Raw genomic sequence first — 20572 nt, forward strand, 5'->3', positions numbered from 1 at the left:
CCATTGTGTTGCTAAATCTTAGGTAGTAGCTTTGGAAAAGTATATCACAAATAAATGCCTTTGCCTTTTTTAAGTAGTGGGTGTATTCAGGTGGATATCTGTACACTCTGACTAGTTGATTTCCCTGCATTCCTGGTGACAGTCAGCATATACCATTGGTGGATATCATTGTGTTCTGTCAGGTGGTTATCGGGTGTGAATTAACGGATATAATGAGAAGGGGGTGCTTGGTAGGTTGAGTAATGAAGCATACAATGAAAGTTTATAGTGTATTATTATTTTTTGGAACTTGGATTATAAAGTGGGGATAAATAGGATTTTGGTTTTAGATGCTGTGAAGTCCTATTTCTTTTTAAAGAAAGAATCAAAAAGTAATTTGGATCAGTGGGCTAAATAAAGCCCACTATTCAAAGGTACCATTTCTAAGAGAATAGGAAAGATCTCTTGGTATCCGAGAGCAATATTTATCCATCAACCACCATAACTAAAACAGATTATCTGGTCACTTATCTCATTGCAGTTTGTGGGATCTTGCTGTGCAAAAACTAGTTGCTACGTTTTCCATCCTGTAGCCTTACTACAAAATTGCTTCACATGTTGTGAATTGGTTTGGGACATCTGGAAGTTTTGCTACAGAAATGCAAACCCTTATATATACTGTGGACACAGAAAAATCCCTTCTTCCAGCAGTGTCACCTTAGAAAGCTTAATATGTACAATGGTGCATGACCAGCAGAAATAGAATGAACATGCCAATTACCAGTGTAATGTGGCAGGAGGTTTTAATGAGTTTTAAATAGCACTTTTGGGCCAGTTTAGGAGCACAATAAAATGAATTACACACTCAACCTTTCCACTGATCACTCCTATCTCATTTAATATACTTTTAACACCTTGATCTCTCTCAGTCATACTTACAGCTGCATTACAGGCAGCACAGAACCTTGTTCTATTTACTGCATGGTACTAAAGCCTTTTGTAGGACCTCATTCACTAGCACAGTAGAATCTGATATGGGATATACGCCCAGGGACGGTTATTAGACACAGTTGGAGGTCAGGAGACTTATTGATATTTGGCTAATCATTTGATTATAGGCCACACGTTATGCACCTATAGGGATAGCTGCAGCAGAGTTGTTCATGGAGAGAAAACTCCGCACCAGGTTAAATCTGATCTTCCTGGTCCTGGGTGGGCAGGGTGAAACAGCATCAAGAATGTTGATGCTGGACACAAGATTCTGCTAAACAAGGGAGACAGTTTACTTCAGGGGACAAAGCTTGATGTAGGAACCATGGGAATGGCCCTGCATGGGCAAGAGGCATGATTGATGCCAGGTCAAGTCCATTGACGTTTACAGTTTGGAAAGGTTCAACAGTCCTGAACAAAGTGGAACATAGGAGAGCTGTGAACTCACAACAGGTGTGGGAGCAAAATGTGCCCAGCTCCTCGGAACAGTCAGAAAGGCTGTTGTAACCTGTGGGTTCTCCCTCTCCATCAGGCGTTGATGAGGCCTCAGAATCTGAAATGGCCATGGAGTATGTTGCTGCCTGAAGAAGAGAATGAATTTCTTCCGGAACTCTCCAGACATGAGGCCAGCTATTCTGCATTATAAGCCACCCGTATCTGAGACTGAGGTGGAGGAACCTGACCCAGTGCTAAAACACCCCAGGAAGAGCTACAAGAAAAAGAACAGGCCTATGTCCTCAGCCTCAGAAGGGGAGGGATGTAGTGATTATAATGAGGAAGGCCAAATGGACCTCAGAGAATATGAGTTCTCTGATTGGGGCTGTTAAATTGGTCCAATCAGGAATCCCTGGATAATCAATAAAAATAGGAGAGTCAGATATCCTGTTCATTCTGAAAACTGGCTCTGAGGAAGCTGGCTTAGTGTCAAGGACTGTCTGTGTGTAAATAAAGTGTGACTTGATGATGGGTCTTGGCCTCAGTGGAGTTAGTTCATCCTCCTTCTTGAGTCAAGCTCCTGTTGCACTAATCCCCAGCTCAACACCTCTCTCTTCCCTATGTTATTTTGTATACATACTTATTATAATCTTGTAAATGTGATTTGTTAGACCTTGGTGATTGGCACATTGGTGTATGCTATGATCCCAGCTGTGGGACTATAAACTGGTGTTGTGTGATTTTTATCATGATCCCAGCTGACAGTGATATCGGACAAGTCAAATTCCAAAGTGAAACCTGGCTTGATGGACTGTAGATATTATATTTGCAATTTGACTACCATGTTGTTCAGTCACTGAATATAATCACAAGATGCTGTCAATGATTTTTAAAATAAAAGAATATATGTTTGTAATATAAAAGAAAAGGAACAAAAATGTTATGTATAAAACAATTTGGACGATGTTATCATAAATAGTGAAAAGAAAGATTCAATCTCTTTAATTTCCTACTGAATTGACAAGGCTGCAAGCATTTCCTTCCAGTAACCTTGGGCACATTTATCAGATGTGATTCTTTTCATTGCTCCCAGAGACACACAGACACAGGCTGACTTACTGACATTTTTCACTGAATTCTAAAAAAGCTCAGGGCTTTTTCCAGTGCAGTTTCCAACACTACTTTTCTAGGTTAAAAATCACACAACACCAGGTTATAGTCCAACAGGTTTAATTGGAAGCACACTAGCTTTCGGAGCAACGCTCCTTCATCAGGTGATTGTGGAGGGCTCAATCGTAACACAGAATTTATAGCAAAAGTTTGCAGTGTGATGTAACTGAAATTATACATTGAAGAATTGATTGTCTGTTAAGCCTTTAATGTATAATTTCTTCAATGTATAATTTCAGTTACTGCAAATTTTTGCTTTCAATTCTGTGTTACGATCGAGCCCTCCACAATCACCTGATGAAGGAGCGTCGCTCCGAAAGCTAGTGTGCTTCCAAGTAAACCTGTTGGACTATAACCTGGTGTTGTGTGATTTTTAACTTTGTACACCCCAGTCCAACACCTGCATCTCCGAATCATGACTACTTTTCTAGGACTACTAAACCAGCCTAAGAAGTCTTTCCAGCACTGATGGTCTGGAGATTGCCAAGACTAAATTGCCTTTCTGCTGCTATGAACCTCTGCCCTGTCCTTATGTAGATGATAAAAGTTCAAGTTAGTTAACGATTCATCAATTATTTCACCAGCTAGCATTATGTTGTCTTTTAGCTTACGTCACATGATTTCTTAGAAATGCTGTTTTAATCCTTAAAAATAAAATCACTTTCACAGAATTAAAACCAAAATCTTAGAAGCCAAATTCCCGAATAATAACAATGTAGTATAAACCTTTATCATACCTTCCACATTAAAAAGTGAAAAATACCTCTAATTTGCATTACGGTCCTCATCACTATCGGTATTCTACTTTAGTACACACAATATGTAATAACATTATTACATTAAGTACACAAGCAATTTAATAACACTTATATTCTTTATAAGTCCATTTGTCCCACAAGATTCATTTCCCTTCATATTTGCTCTTGATAAAGTATCCACTATAATATTGACTTTTCCTATGACTTGAATGATTTTCAAATTACATATTTGTAGCATTAGACTATGATGAAAGAATCTTGAATTCTTGATGTGGAATCTTGTTAAAACAAAGCTGATGGATTATGGTCTGACTCTGTATAAATGACAGTCTGTGCACAATTGTTGAATATATAGACTTCAAAATATTGGAAACCCAATGGCAGACTCAGTGGCTCATTCTCCACCATTGAATATTCCTGTTGGCACCAACTCAGTTTTCTAGAAACATGAATGACTGGTTTATAGGTCTCCATATCCTATAGCAACAGTGCACCAACAATGATGTGACTAGAACCAAAAGCCAGTGTTAAAGTATTATCATAATTTGCTGATATTAAAGCTGGTGTGATAGTCAGTACAGCGTTTAGGTTGTTAATCAGACATTCTTTTGTCCATTCAAATTTCTTGCCGTTCTTTAACAAACTTGTTACACGAGCCACTACAATTTTTAGCCAAGATTTAGAAAGAGCTTCTGATAAAATCAACTCATTAATATATCACAAAATTTATTTTTTGCCTTAGGCACAGGAAAATTTTATTTTGGTACTACTTGGTCTTGTTTCACAATGTGGCCAAAATAAATGATAGTTGCTTTGGCAAATACACTTTTAGCTAAATTTATGACCAATTGTCTCACTATAATTGAATAAATGTTTTGTTCAAGAGTGTAAACATCCCTCCTAGATTTGGCCAAACATTACAACATTGTCTATATGTACAGCACAGTTGTAAAGTCCTTTGATTATCTTGTTGGTTAATCATTAAAAAATTGTCAGTGCATTTTACATTCCATTGAATTTGCATTGATAAAGTCCATCTAGTGTTGCAAAAGCAGATTATTTCTTTGATTGTATCAGTCAATGGAACTTGCCAATAACCTTTTAATTAGTTAATTTTGTAACATTCCAGACTTGTACAATCGTCTCAAAACAGTCCTCTTTGACTTTACGCTAATTGAAACATGATAGTTATGGTCTGTTCACTTTTAACGATATCACAGGAGATAAGCTCCAGCTATTATGACGCGATTCAATAATGTAATTGACCATCATAAAATTGATTTCTTCACTTACTAAGCTCATCTATTTAGGTGAGTTTGTTAAGGCCATTGTTTTATGGGTAATACTTTCCCGACATTAAAATCAAATAAAATCAAATATCATTTTTTTCTGACCAAGGTAGAGAAGCCAATTAAGGAATCTGAAAAAACTTTTGTACTAACTTTGATAGTTTCTGAGAGGTAGTGATATAACCCGTCGAACCTTTTAAGCACAAACATATTGTCCAATCTGATAACTGTACAGTCAACCTTTCAATTTTCAATTTCTGATTAATTCTTGAATTGTTCTGAATTTTGTTTTTACTTCACTCTATTTATTTCACCACTATTAAAATACACTTCTATTCTTGTGATCCTGCCTGTAACAGTATTGGTTTAACATACGAACATGACACGCTTGCTGATTTTTCTTCCTGTCTGGAGTACTCATTGCATAATTCACATAATTGAGTTTCTTTTTGACTTGTTAAGGCCCAGAGAATCTCACTTTTAATGGTTCCCTGAAAACAGGTAATAATACTAACATATTGTTTCCATCAAACAAAATTCTGAATGTTGGCCTTTTAACTGCTTTAGTTTGCACTGTTATCACTTCTTAAATGCTTTAGATTTTTCTTTGAAATGTGGCACATAGGTGAGAAGTGCAGCCTCTGAGCTTTCGTTAATGAATTTTTCTGTGTTTCTGTTAAGAGGTCCTCTTATACCATTTTTGTTTATCAGCTCAGCACCTGATTGGAAAGCTGAGTCTGGTAGGCCTGAATACCTTCCTATGTAGCTGGATTCTGGACTTCCTGACTGGGAGACCTCAGTTAGTCCGGATTAGGAACAGTATCTCCAACACCATCACACTGAGCATGGGGTCCCCCCAGGGCTGTGTGCTCAGTCCACTGCTGTTCACCCTGCTGACACATGACTGTGCAGCAATGCACAGCTCGAATCACATCATCAAGTTCGCTAATGATACAATGGTACTGGGTCTCATCAGTAGGAACAATGAGTCAACATACAGAGAGGAGGTGCAGTGGCTAACAGACTGGTGCAGAGCCAACAACCTGTCTCTGAACATGGACAGAACAAAAGAGATGGTTGTTGACTTCAAGAGAGCACAGAGCGATCACTCTCCACTGGACATTGATGACTCCCCTGTTGAGATTGTGAAGAGCTTGAAATTTCTTGGCATCGACCTGGCGGCGAATCTTACCTGGTCCCTCAACACCAGCTCCATAGCCAAGAAAGCCCACCAGTGACTCTACTTTCTTTTTAGGTTGAGGAAAACCCGTCTTCCATCCCCCATCTCCCACCCCCCATCCTCACCACATTCTATAGAGGGTTCATTGAGAGTACCCTGAGCAGCTGCATCACTGCCTGGTTTGGGAATTGCACCGTCCCAGATCGGAAGACCCTACAATGGATCGTGAGGACAACTGAGAGGATCATCAGGGTCTCTTTTCCCTCTGTTACAGACGTTTACTCCACACGCTGCATCCAAAAGGCTAATGCATTGTGGATGACCTCACACATCCTTCATTCAAATTCTTCTCCCTCCTGCTATCTGGCAGAAGACACCAGAGCATTTGCTCTCTCACAGCCAGACTGTGCAATAAGTTTCTTCCTTCAAGCCATCAGGCTCCTTACACAATATGTTCACACTCTATTCCATTTACAATTTTCGGACGACCTTTTGAATTGCTGCTAAAAATTGTTTTATTAATGATAATTCATTGTTACAGTGTAATTTGTCCACCACTGTGCCTATTGTCTTGTCAAGAATTACTGTGCTGTCTTGCATGTTTTTCACTTCTGTTTGCCCTTTATGCTGCCCTGTGTATGACTGCGGTCTCGTGTCGTCTGTGTGTTCAAATAGCACCTTGGTCTGGAGGAACGCTGTCTCATTTTTATTTTACCGGCTGTATATTGTAGAAATGACAAATAAAGTTACTCTCTCTCTCTCTCTAAAATGGAACCGTCACCTGATGGATTAATGCCCATTCTGCATTGGTTGGTATCAAGGTGGTTTCCATTTCTCACTAGCACCTTACCTTTTAAATAATGAAACTCAGGTTCTGATTTAACATCTGAGTCAGCTTGAGAATGTGTATCGTGTATAAGCAGGCAGAGAAAGAGTTAAGTTCTGAGTTTTGTGAAACAAAAGGTTCAGCTGAGCATGACTCAGATCAGATAAGAACTTACAGTTAACAATGGGGTGCTGGAGATAAGGGTAATGGGTTAACAAGGGGAAAAAGCAGTCATTACCTAAAGTCATTTAACAAGATGAGGGAGCATTCAATATGTGAGGTCAGTTTAACAAGGTGATAAGTATTTATTATAGGACAAAAAGTTGTTGAGTTGAACTGTCATTCAATGCCATCATTACAAATGTAGGCATTAAATGCAGCTTTCTAGTTAAATGAACACCCTAATTGGAATCAGAATCATTTTCTGAGTCATTGCTGCTTCTTTCATCCTTTTTATTCCAAGCTTTTCTTGAGAGTTACTGGACTCAAAATGTTAACTGTTTTCTGTTGACAGATGCTGCCAGACCTGCTGAGTTTCTCCAGTATCCACATTCTTCATCTTATTCTAGCTGAGCCATATTGTCTGATTTACTTCTCTCTTTGAATTCAGTCTTTCTCAGATTATATTTCCTATTCTATTTTTCCCCTCATTTTCCTAAATTCGAGCAATATTATTTCTATAGTTCTCCTTTCCTTTATTTCTCCTTTCTTTTCTGTGTTCTTTTCTTCTCTTTTTCTTCTATTTCATGTTTGTTTCCATTTCAAACTGAACTCTACTTATGGTGTGGAGGTGCCGGTATTGGACTGAGGTGGACAAAGTTAAAAATCACACAACACCAGGTTATAGTCTAACAGGTTTATTTGGAAGCACTAGCTTTCGGAGCGCTGCTTCTTCATCAGGTGGTTGTGGAATCTGATGAAGGAGCAGCGTTCCGAAAGCTAGTGCTTCCAAATAAACCCGTTGGACTATAACCTGGTGTTGTGAGAATTCTACTTAATTATAATAGTTATGCATCAATTTCTAGTTTCCCTCTTTTTAATTCTAAATGCTGGATAATCACTTAAAGCATCTCATCCTTATGAGATCTTATGAGATCTTAACTCTGCAATGTGACCTTGGTACATTATTAATATTTTCTAATCCCAATAAAGTCTCAGTGAAGGTCAAAGCCATTTTGAAAGTTCAAATCATGTAATATAATTAACAACAACTCTTGTTTTTATGTCCAGTACATCCACATACTCGTTCTCCTTAAAGAGTCACACATCTCTCTCAAATCCAAAGAATTTCTATCCCACCAGGAGTTCCCACTATGTAATGTTCACATTTGATGGGAGCAGTAGAAAGTTAGATTCCAGTCCATGACTTCATGGACTGTAACTTTTGTTTTTGCAAGTTGGTTACTGTGATGGTTAGTCACTGAACACATTTACGAAAGGCTGCCAGTATACCTTTAGTGAAAAAAAGTTGTTACATGAAAGAAAAGGAGAAAAAGCTACATCAATGACATTTGAGAAAGATAGAGTCATATAGTACTGAAACAGACCCTTCGGTCTAACTCGTCCATGCTGACTAAGTTTCTCAAACTAAACTAGTCCCATTTGCCTGTATTTGGCCCATATGTCATTAAATCTTTCCTATTCATGTTCGTGTCCAAATGTCTTTTAAACGTAACTGTATCTGCATCTGTCACTTCTTCAGGCAGTTTGTTCCACACATAAACCACCTTTTGTGTGTAAAAGTTATCCCTGATCTCTTTTAAATCTTCCTCCTCTCACTTTAAAATTATACCTTCTAGTTTTGAACTTCTCGGGAAAAGACCTTACTATTCACCTTATCTATGCCTCTCATAAGTTTATAAACCTCTATAAAGTCATCCCCAACCTCCCACATTCCAGTGAAAAAAGTTCCAGCTTATCCAGCCAATCCTTATAACTCATATCCTCCAATCCAAGCAATATCCTTGTAAATCTTTTCTGCACCCTCTCCAATTTAATAATATCCTTCCTATAAGCATGGTAACCAGAACTTTACACAGTACTCCAAAAGTGGTTTTGACAAGCTGTTGCACAGAAGGCTGCTAAATAATAGCCCATGGTACTAGGGGCAAGGTTCTGGCATGGATAGAAGATTGGCTGGCTGGAAGAAAACAGAGTAGGAATAAACTGGTCTTTTTCAGGATGGCAGCGGTGACTAATGGAGTTCCACAGGGGTCAGTGTTGGAACTATAACTATTCACGTTATATATTAACGATCTGGATAAAGCAACTGAGGGCACTGTCTCAATTGAGACAGAGTACATTTCATGTGATTGAGACAGAATACACTTCGTGTGATTTATCAAACAAAAATGTTATTACAAGAATGATTCCAGGAATTAGAGGTTTCCAGGACTTGAATAGACAAGAAAAGCTAAGATTGTTAGTAGAGAGCAGAGAAATCAAAGAAGATTTTCTGTCAAAGATTGTGAAGTGTTTAGACAGAATTAAGAAAGAGAAACTGTTTCCTGTAGTTAAGATTTGGCTTGTTTAGCATGAAAGAATACTGCAAATAGGCTCATTAGTACCTTTTTCAAAGAGACAAATACCTGACGGTGAAAACTTTTCATGGGGGAAGAAACTATTCTATTGTCAAACAATCCTTGTTTTAATTTATTTATTGTTATGTGCTTCACTGACAAGGCCAGCAGTTGTTGCTCATCTATAATTGCCTCTTTTAATGATCTTGTTTGTTGATAAAATCCCCAAGCTGCCTGGATTTTTAATTGTCACTTTGATGCCGGACTCAATCATTTTGTCCACTGTCTGATTTAATTATCCCTGCATCTCTTTTACCTTTGTCTGAAGCCCTTCCAGTGAGGTTTGAAAATGTCTGGTAGTTTCTGTTACGTTTTAAAATGCCTGAGGATATTTTCTTCCATTAGCGATCCTACATAAATGTATCTTGTTTTTGTCATTTCTATTTTTCTTGTTGCTGATGTTGGCTCTTAAGGTCCTCTGCTCCTGGGCCTGGGGCAGTTGGATTGCCATGGTACTGCAAATGGGAAAGTATTTATAGGAATCTTTTGCCAATACATGGAGTAAACGGGCACAGAGACCATCCATCTTGGCAAAAGGCCAGCTTATTAAGTATCGCTTAATTTATGAGATCGGTGTATGAGGAAACAATGCTGTTCTGGTCTTTTACATGACAAGAGTTGGCTGAGAGATGGAGTGAGAGACAGCTAGACCTCAGAGTTGAAATCTCAAGGCATTAATTAGTTGAATTATTGCTGGACTGTTAATCCAGAGACCCAGGTAATGTTCTAGAGATACAGGTAGAATCCCACTATGGCAGATGGTTGAATTTGAATTCATTAAAAATCTGGAATTAAGAATCTAATGATGACCTTGAATCCATTGTCGGTTCTCGAAAAAAAGATCATGCTCACTAATGTCCTTCAGGGAAGGAAACTGCCATCCTTACCTGGTCTAGCCTATGTGTGACAATGTGGCTGACTCTTAACTGCCATCTGGGCAATTAGGGCAAAATAGTTACTGGTTCAAGGCCTTTTATCACTCCTCTTTGGAACTGAAGAAGAGTTCCAATGAGATAGGACTCAAAACTTATCTTTCCCAGGTGCTGTCTGAGTCGCTGAGTTTCTCCAGTGGTTTCTATTTGAGATTTGTTGCATCAGCAGTATTTTGTTTTTACCTTTGAAAGAGGAAATCTTTTGCTGGGGACAGGTTTTGATTGAAACATGCTGGGAGCACAGTACTGTCGAATGCCTAAGGTGAAGGGGAAATTTATAAAGTTAGAGAAGAAGGACAAAGCAATAGTGCAGGGTAGTGTTATGGTAGCAATGAAAACCTGAGTATGACAAGGGGAAGAGAGCATATAGACATAACAGAGATCTGGCCAGAGTAGAGGAAAATGGTAAAAAGACAGAATTGAAAGCTCCTTATCAGAATGAAATATAGAGATACATGAAGTGATTACACAAATAGAAATAAACAATATGATCGTCATTATCGAGAAGCTATTACAAGGTGTCTGATGCTAGCTGTTGAATATTTAAAGCACTAGATGTTTAAGGATATTTGACATGCTAGTGGACAGGAAAATAGGAAATGGAAAAATAAAGAGTTGAGGTAGCTCTGTGAACAAAGATTGAGAGCTGTACAGTGGTGAGATGTGATCTTGGTGCAGAAGATTAAGATGTAGAATTCACTTCAGTTGATGTAAGATATATCAAAGGAACAAACACACTGGTGAGGCCTTTAATAATAGTTACACTGTGGATCAGAGTATGAGTCAAGAAATATTAGGAGATTGCAAGAAAGATACTGTAATAATTATGAGTGATTTTAATCTTCATATGAATGTGACAAATCAATTTGGACAATCTATTATTGATGTTGAATACATGGAATATATTCTTAATTTCCTAGACTAAAGATAAAGAAGTTATAATCCTACCAAACCATAGAGCTGCTCTCTCATTTGAGAGAGAGAGAGAGAGAGAGAGAGAGATAGAAGGCTTATGGTGGTTTAATCTGAGGATCACCATACTTCAGACAAGGTAGAGGTTGAGAAGGAAATTCCTTCGTGATAACCTCAGGCAGATTCAACCCTCTGAGTGAAAAATAAACTGTTCATCTTTATCTCAAATGGGAGACCCTATATTTTGAAACAGTCCCCTATTCTAGTCTCTTCCACAAGGTGTGGCTCCATCCTGTCAAAATCCCTCGGGATCTTATATGTTTCAATAATATCACCTCTCACCTTCTAAATTCCAGTGAATACGATTCAACCTCTCCAACATTTCATTATAAGATAACCCTCTAATTCTATGAATCAATCGAGTCAACCTTTAGGGAATTGCTTCCACTATAATTCCATCACCTTTTAAATAAGACCAAAACTATACACTGTATTTGAGATGTCATCTCACCGGTGATCCATACAACAGTACCAAAAGTACATTCCATTCTTCTTGCAACTAAATACAACATTCTAATTGCCTTCCTAATCACTTGCTGTATCTGCATATTAATGTATAATGATCTATGCACTAGAACACTCAGATCCCTCTTTGCCATAGAGTTCCTCAGTTTTTCTCAATTTAAATAACATGCTGCTTTTCTGTTTTCTTTTCAAAGTAGAGTCCCATCCATTTACTAGTCAGCAGCTGGTCACTTTGCTCAGAATACTCTTCACAATATGCACTGACTTTTTGTCTCTTCTCCTTGCAGGTTCTGGTTGGATCCTGATTAGTCAAAACATGCGGACCCCACCGCCGATGATCATCGGGATTATCAGTGCTCCTCTTGGGCTAGTCTTAGTATTTGTAGCTGTGTTAACCCCACAGTGGCGCCAGGGGTCTGTTAATCTTGGGAAAAACACAGCCATGAAGTCTGATGGTCTGTGGGAGTCATGCCTGGAACTGCAGGACACCAAACAGTGCTGGCCGGTGACCACGGTGTATCAGAGGGATGAAATTGTACAGTGGTCCAGGGCCCTCATGCTGAGCTCCCTCCTGGTCTGTGGAATGGGGATCATCGTGGCCAGTGTTGGGATACGTTGCTGGATGGACTTCCCCCTTCGTAATGTAGCTGGAGCTAGTGGAGTTGTCATTATCCTGGCTGGATCTTTGTGTATCACCCCACTGACTCTCTACATGACGTCCATGCAGGAAATCAGCCCTGACACCCACACACAGTACCAAAGTGGGAGTTCACTATACTTTGGTTGGGCTGGAAGCTGTATTGAGATCTTTGGAGGAATAGCTCTCGCTCTCAGCTTCACCTGTCCAACATTTGAGAGATGTAGAGAGTCAGGACAAAATGCTAAAAGACCCTATGAGGTTGATTACTAGATCAAATCATTGGGCACCAGCCTGCCCTGATCATTTCTAACATGCTGCTGTACATTAAGGCATGTATTAAATGTTAAATCCCAACCAACTGTATGTGGCATCATCATTTAATTAATAGCTTTAGCGTCTTAGCTGGGTATGTATTAACTGTGATGAATAAGATTGCCCTTGGATTTTCCAGAATTAAAGGTTAATTTCTATTCATTCTTGGGAGAACTTAGGAAAAATAAATTACTTGACATTTAAAAAATTCTTTGAACAAGTGTTCTTCAGTTTTAAGCCTGTTTGCAAAGAAGAGGCTAAGTGGCAGATGAGGATCATCTAACAATATATGAAGTAAATGTAGCCAATAGGAAGAAGTGGGGCAGTGCAGTAAAGGGGCATTTAAACCTCCAGTCATGTATGCAACCACGTTAGCAATCCTAGTGACTCAAGTAGTCCCACCTTTGTTCATTCAGAAAACTTAATGCATCTAAATTTTCTCTAAGGAGGGTCACTTGCACATTTTCTCGTGAATGAACCAGATGCTGAACCAGATGATAATACCTGTCATGTGTTAAGTTAAAATAAAAAATGAATTGAACCAGTTGATTTCATTCCAGCAGAAGCTAGAAATGAAATATTAAACATGAGCCCTGCTTCTTTATCTTCTCAAAAAATATAGCTTACTTATAAAAATTTTGCAAAAGCGCATTACATAACAGTTCCAACTTAGCATTACACAAAAACGCAGTAAGGTGCAATGTCTTTCAGTATAGTACGTGACAATCACTATCCTTACGATTACTGTGTATGTTAGCTTTACAATACACATCTGATATCAAGCACCCTCTCATGCTTATGGTTTTCAGCCTGATGGACTTTTATGTTAGTGAAAGTGGGGAGGGGTCCTTTGCTATGGTTGTCCTAAGCCTTATTTGTATTGCTTAGCACAGCACTGGCTTGCTTTGCAAGACCACCAGATTTCAGGCAGAACATAGCATTTCCTTCATCCACTGATGGTCCTCCAGGAAAAGTTATGTTTATCTTGGAATGCATTTCTGAGAACAACCCAAGGAGCTCAGAGTCCTGTGTTACGGAGCTGCTCAGAATGAACCTTAACAAAAGTAATTACATTCTTTACTACACCAGAGTTCTGTTGCAATTGCTATTCATTGATCTCTGCCTGAGTGCTGGTACGTGATTGGATCGAGCTCAAATACAATACACAATCAAATATCCTGCTGGTGTTTATTGTCAGAACTCTTACTTGGCCACTTGAGTGAGGTAACAAGGCACACCTAATGTTCATGGATCTGTATCCCAGTGAGGATCAGGAAGAAAGTGGAACATTGTATAAAAGGAAACACTTGAAAATAATTTATCACACACACATTACATCTGCCTGCTGCAAATGGAAGATTATTCATGATGTCTGCCCACAATCTGATGATAGGTTGGGGAATCACCCAGTTCTACTTATCAGTGAAGGAAGTAACAATTGAAATTTTCCCTTAGATGCACTCTAAGACAGGGGCCCTTTTACTTACTGCAGACATTTATTTAATCTGGCTTTAAAAATCTTCTGTGTTGGAGAATATAGTACCTGCTCTGTGCTTTGATGGAGAAGGAAAATATTAGTATTGGAGATTATAAATATGACTGCCATCCTCACCAGAAACTGGACTGCTCTCTGTTGTGCACATCCTTGTGTGTTATGGCTTCCTTCTTGCCCAGCAAGCTGATGGGCATATTTATCCCAGGCAATGTCTCCAGTCAAAAGGAAATCTTACTGTATGATCAATTTCATATTGACTTCAATCAATACCTCATCAATTGTTATTAGCTTCTCTTAATGTAGCTGAACTTCAGTCCAAAACTGGTATCAAGATTCCTATAGTTACAGGGTAGGCTATTACTCACATTCTAAATTTAATAGACCAATGTATTCCAGCATCAGTCAATAAAACAAGACTTACAATGGCTAATGCCAATGTATGGCAAATCTGCCATGTTATGGTTTGTGAGAACTTCTGCAATAAATAGAATGGTAAATAGAAGGCACCAATAAAGTGAAATAATGAGAAGTTAGATAAATGAAATTGAGTTTATCAAATTGACAGAAGATTTTGAGATGGGGTAAAAAACATGAAAGAACATTTGATAAATCAGCAATAAAGCCACAAAGGATTATCACATTACCATCCATTTGAGTAATGCACTGTAAATCAACTCTGCTATTCTCAGAACTGGAGATGCCGGTGTTGGACTGAGGTGTAAAAAGTTAAAAATCATACAACACCAAGTTATAGTCCAACAGGTTTAATTGGAAGCACTAGCTTTTGGAGCGCTGCTCCTTTATCAGGTGGTTGTGGAGCACATGATTGTAAGACACAGAATTTATAGCAAAAATTTACAGTGTGATGTAACTGAAATTATAGTGCTTCCAATTAAACCTGTTGGACTATAACCTGGTGGTGTGTGATTTTTAATTTTATTCTCAGAGTCGTATCAATTTTTTTTTAAGATACGCATTGTACTCCAGTTTACAACGGTTCAGACAAAGGTTGATAGAAAGTACACACCTGGTTTCTGTGCTAAACAAGATTTACTATATATTATAATTAATTAATTACAACTACAAGTAAACAGATGTAAATCATTGGCATATAATACCACTAACTAAAATTCTAATCCCCTTATAAGCTTCCCTTACCCACACACATTGACAAACAAGTAGGGAAGGTAGATTATTGGCTGAGGTAGAAAAACCAGATAGTCAGTTCAATGGTCTTTGCTTTCCAATATTGAAGTTGCAATGATCTTTCTTTGGTTGGCCATGCCCTGGACATTCGGTTGTCTTATCCTGAAGGGTTTTATAGGTTTGTAAGAAATAGGGAATGACTGATTAATCAGAGAAATTTTGCAAGTTAATCAATTCAAAAGTCCCAGCTCATAGCAACTTCTGCAAGCAAGGTTTTCTTAAACTGAGATTTTTTACTGCAGAGAGCAGACATCTTCTGATATAGAGAATACTAGCACACTGTACTGTGTCGCTTTCTTTGTATCTCTGTAACTTATTTCTTAACCAACTTGTTCAGCTAGCTGGGAACCAGTTAGCTTCACTTGTAATCAACTCGTCAGCTCCTGATCATCTGCACATTGTGACAAATTACTTACTGTGAAATTATGCATTCCCTGTTTTTAAAAACAGTTCTTTCTGATTGCAGTCCACAGTTTTGGACTCAAAACATACACACTAGAACAACAGAGGTGACATTAGAGGAAATATTTTCATTCAAAACATTAATGGGACAAAGATGTTTTAAAGGTTATTGGATAAATATTTGAAAAGAGAGGACGTAAAAAAGAAATGGAATTTTGCAGCTGAACCTTGAAACAGCCAAACTGTTTTCATAAATTGTTTTCATCTCTATCACAAATTGCCTTTCCATTTATTTTTGTGTCATTTGCAAATATTCCATCCCTTCCTTTAAATCATGAATATATATTGTAAACAGATGTGGTCCCAGCACTGATCTCCATGAAACTCGACTGGTCACAGATCACCAATTTGAATAAGAAACCCTTATCCCCACTCACTGTGTCTTCCCGATGAGCCAATTCTCTCTTTGTGCCAAACTACTACCTTCATTTAGTAGGAATAGTAACTTCACTTTAATTTAGCTCACATGCAGTGCTGTATAGCTGCAGACAGGCTTATTGTTAACTCAATACCAACTTTTCTCTCAGGGTGGGCAAGTGAGCTGACTGCCCCACCTCCCCCCCACCCCAGCCTCCTTTTTAACATTGATCTCAATTTTAATATTGAGTCTTCCCAATATTTAATTGGAAGAATTTTCTCCTTGTCCAATTCTGAATGTTGGTCAAAAGATTTGACAATTTGGAGACAGTAGCGGGATTTAGAAAGGTGACGATAAGGTAAAGTCTGTGTGCATCTGAAAACAGAAGTGTTTCAGATGATTTCATTGCCAAAAGTATATGACTGAGAAACATAAAGAGGCCAAGGATAGTTACTTGGGGGCATTGGAAATAAAGATGTAAGAATCAGAACAAACATGTTACAACTCACTGGGATATCACACTGGAAATCAAGTCCCAGTATTTATGGAGTCATCACAAAAGGCAAAGATTTTGTAAAGTACACAAAGCTCCTGATTTATCTTATTTACAGACTCAAGTTGTTTGGACCTAGTTTCTGTACTAGACAAGAATCACTATTTATTACAAATTCTTAGATTCAAGCTATATAATTATAAATGGCTGGCACATTAATTAAAACTCTAATCCTTTTGTAAACATTAATTTACATATACATAGACAGGGTAAAATAGGTTATACAGAGGGGGAAAACTCGAATGACAGTTCAGGGTCTTTATTCCCAGGGACTGTTGTTCAGATGATCCTTATGACTCTTCTGCTGACCAGCATGTTCTACAGTATTTAATCAAAAACACTTTCATTGCAGATACAGCAAGAGGTTAGACAAACAGTAAAGCTCTTTCCACGATTTCATGTGTCTTATTCCGACACTGAGTATCTTGTCTTTCCATCTTGCTGTGATATTCTGACCATTTTGCAGTTAAATTGCCAGCTGAACAGTGAACTCTGGCAGAGGGTGTAATTTGTGTGCCTGTGATACACATTGACTACATTTTCATATCCAATACTCAGTTGTGGGAGTGGTTTATGTTCCAGAACCACACCCACGTGGTACTGCAGTTTTGATACTCTAGTCTTGTTCTTTATTTATTCTCATTGACCTGAAATATTGGTTCAAACCCATTATTGGTGAGTTGGCAGATAGGTAGGGGCAAGGCCAGGCATCAAATAATGTCTTGACAGCAAATACCAGGCTATCATTTACCTGGGAGAAAGTGAGGACTGCAGATGTTGGAGATCAGAGCTGAAAACGTGTTGCTGGAAAAGCGCAGCAGGTCAGGCAGCATACAAGGAGCAGAAGAATCGACGTTTCAGGCTGAGCCCTTCTTCAGGAATGAGGAAAGTGTGCCAAGCAGGCTAAGATAAAAGGTAGGGAGGAGGGACTTTGGAAATGCGATAGGGAGAAGGAGGTTAAGGTGAGGGTGATAGGCCGGAGTGGGGGCGGAGAGGTCAGGAAGAAGATTGCAGGTTAGGAAGGTGGTGCTGAGTTCGAGGGTTGGGACTGAGACAAGGTGGGGGGAGGGGAAATGAGGAAACTGGAGAAATCTGAGTTCATCCCTAGTGGTTGGAGGGTTCCGAGGCGGAAGATGAGGCGCTCTTCCTCCAGCCGTTGTGTTGCTATGGTCGGGCGATGGAGGAGTCCAAGGACCTGTATGTCCTTGGTAGAGTGGGAGGGGGAGTTGAAGCATTGAGCCATGGGGTGGTTGGGTTGGTTGGTCCGGGTGTCCCAGAGGTGTTCTCCAAAATGTTCCGCAAGTAGGCGGCCTGTCTCCCCAATATAGAGGCGGCCACGTAGGGTGCAATGGATGCAGTAAATGATGTGTGTGGAGATGCAGGTGAATTTGTGGCGGATATGGAAGGATCCCTTGGGGCCTTGGAGGGAAGTAAGGGGGGAGGTGGCTCAACACTTCAACTCCCCCAGTTAGATCAATTCAGTTGCTAAACCCACAGCATCCCATGATTCTGATAACAGTAGATCTGATCTAGTCATTGAGGTCCAAAACTTTAGTGTCCATTTCATTTATGGGTATTTGCAATACAGGAATATTCACAAATGAAACACAAGCACCTGAAGTCATAAACACAGCATAATGGAGGAAAACTGTCCCCAAATATCAGTGCTGGAATACACAGTTAACCAATGCATCTGAATTAGATTTTTAAAAAATTCCCTCTGACCTCTGCAAGGCTTTTCTTCCCAAAAGCGTATCATGTCCATCTTTGCAAGTTCCCCAACATGTCTACAAGATGTCCACACTGGGCAGATTTGGGGAGGGAGATTCTGGATTAGTGGTGCTGGAAAAGCACAACAGTTCAGGCAGCATCCGAGGAGCAGTAAAATTGAAGTTTCGGGTAAAAGCCCTTCCTGGGGAAGGGAAGGGCCAGAGGTTTTATTCCCAAAAACAGACACATGAGAACTAAGGCAACGCCTGCTACCAACAAAACCTCAAATGGTTCCTCTCTATTCTGCCTTACCATTATTGGACTGCACGTTTGCAATGTTACATTGCTAGGGAGTCACCCTCACATTCTTCTCTCTATGAGAAATGCCCACCTCCCCTGCTGTGGCTGCAAGCTTTCATAGCTACAGTTACCTCTCATTAGGCCTGCAGGAACCAATATGCCAACCTAATTAGGATGGTGGATCTGAAGACACCAAACAGACCATCTTCTGCAAGATTGCATGGAACCGCAGACACGTTCATGCTCTGGATGCATAAGTAGCCCATACTCCTGAAAACAAACTACTTTCAACGTACTAGCCAATGAGTCAGTACTGGACAAGAACTGTGGAGATCAGGTCAGATTTGAATCTAATGATCTAACACTAAATGGATATAGGACTGTACTTGAGGTTCCAAAATAAGTCTGGTGCTGAACAGCAAGAAAATGAAGACTAACATTAATTTCACTTTTGGCAGGAAACAATGGACACTGCAAATACTTAATAAAACCTTTATTCATATTACATATAAATTAAGACATTATTATTCTACTGAAAATACATGTTGCTATTTTTAATTTTCACATCTATCTGATTTACAATAAAGCATAATTATGCACTCTTAGTGCAGTACAGGATAGAAACTTTCACCTGGTACTACACAACTTGTGTGCAATTTTACACCTCTCTGCTTATCAAAGCATGATGCCCAAACCTGGGAACTGGGCCAGAATAAGCTGATCTGCAGCTGTACGGCTGGGGTATAAGTATGACATAGATTCTGCTAGATGTTGGCACCAGTAGAAATGTGTACAACATCTTCCCCAAGTTTCCATTTCTACTGAGTGCAATGTTCCTGTTAGTAGATTCTTGTCAGCTTGATAGCAGAACTAACCTTCCTTTTTGTCTGTGAAGAAATGATTCAGGAAGAACAGGAGACAAAGACCAATACAATCAGAACCAGATGTCATTACAGAACACTGGCTTGTGCACTGCTCTTGTGGGCTTGGAAAGAACTTGAGTCATTCCAACCATCCTGCAATCCATCACCTTACAAAGAGATCCTGACTGGAGTTACCTTTACATTCCAGCCAAATGAATGCTTCCAATCTACTCAGACCACATTCACTTCTGCCCTGGGAATGATATCTTCATAATGACATTGAACTGTTCCTCAACATTGCAGTGCCAAGTTTGTATAACAAATGGTGCATTGAGTTTGATGCCTAGTAACTAGTTATCAGACACATGCCTTATAATATGTGATGAAGACTGTGGAATGTCTGATGCTCTTGAGTATAGACTGCTGCCCGTATTGCTGTTGTTTGCCTTTCGCACCTGCTGTTAAAAGAAAGATAGAGTGAGTAGCAGGTCACCATTAAGATTATTCTCTATTTCCATCCCATTGCTCTCATGTACATAAAAGGTGTCAGTATTGGAAGAATGGTAGCCCTTTTGCTTCTTAATTGGAGGTCTTGGGTTCAAACTCCACTCAAAAATCTAAAATGCTAAGTCGGACATTAACAGTATATTGGATCATGTGCACAAATTGGAGACTACATATTCACATATAACAACAATAATTACAGATCCAAAAATAATTAAGTTTCTGTAAATAATGTCACGATGTCCGGAGATGTGATAAATTCTACATAAATGCATTATTTGTTTAGCGTAATCTAAATCTGAGAAATACACAAAGAACGGGCTGAAGTTGTCTGCTAGTGCATAGTTTTCTGTCTCTTGGCAATATTCAGAAGTGGAATTTGAGTAATTAAATCAGAAATTAAGGACAGCTTAGATGTAGCAGAGGAATTCAATCCCAGTCAACACTGCAAGACATCTATTTACATTAAACGTTTTAGAATAAAAAAGAAACTTCTCAGGGATCTAATAATGGTGTAAGGTTATAAAAGAAATTTATTCAAATGATGTAGAAAGGGTAGGTAAGCAGCACCGGTTTGCCTTATTGAACTTTTAA

The 20572-nt window shown here is 39.0% G+C and overlaps 2 protein-coding genes across 3 annotated transcripts in view; one reads left to right on the forward strand and one right to left on the reverse strand.

Annotated features, from left to right (window-relative positions):
* The window catches only part of cldn23l (claudin 23-like), a 28760-nt gene extending 15867 nt beyond the window's left edge, over positions 1-12893 (forward strand). Inside the window, exon 3 of one of the 2 annotated variants that reach the window (XM_043717162.2) lies at positions 11863-12893. In XM_043717162.2, coding sequence (XP_043573097.1) covers positions 11892-12485 — 594 coding nt within the window. In that variant the 5' untranslated portion in view covers positions 11863-11891 and the 3' untranslated portion in view covers positions 12486-12893. The remainder of the gene's footprint in view (positions 1-11862) is intronic. The other variant, XM_043717161.2, reaches the window with a different exon arrangement.
* Positions 12894-19096: 6203 nt separating this feature from the next.
* LOC122563580 (cation channel sperm-associated protein 4-like) overlaps positions 19097-20572 on the reverse strand; it is a 73881-nt gene continuing 72405 nt past the window's right edge. Inside the window, exon 11 of the mRNA XM_043717487.2 lies at positions 19097-19932. Within this exon, the coding sequence (XP_043573422.1) occupies positions 19825-19932 (108 nt within the window). The 3' untranslated portion in view covers positions 19097-19824. The remainder of the gene's footprint in view (positions 19933-20572) is intronic.

Source organism: Chiloscyllium plagiosum, unplaced genomic scaffold, assembly GCF_037043375.1.
Source record: "Chiloscyllium plagiosum isolate Xiang-an unplaced genomic scaffold, Cpla_swu_hap1 HiC_scaffold_30, whole genome shotgun sequence".
NCBI classification, from domain to species: domain Eukaryota; kingdom Metazoa; phylum Chordata; class Chondrichthyes; order Orectolobiformes; family Hemiscylliidae; genus Chiloscyllium; species Chiloscyllium plagiosum.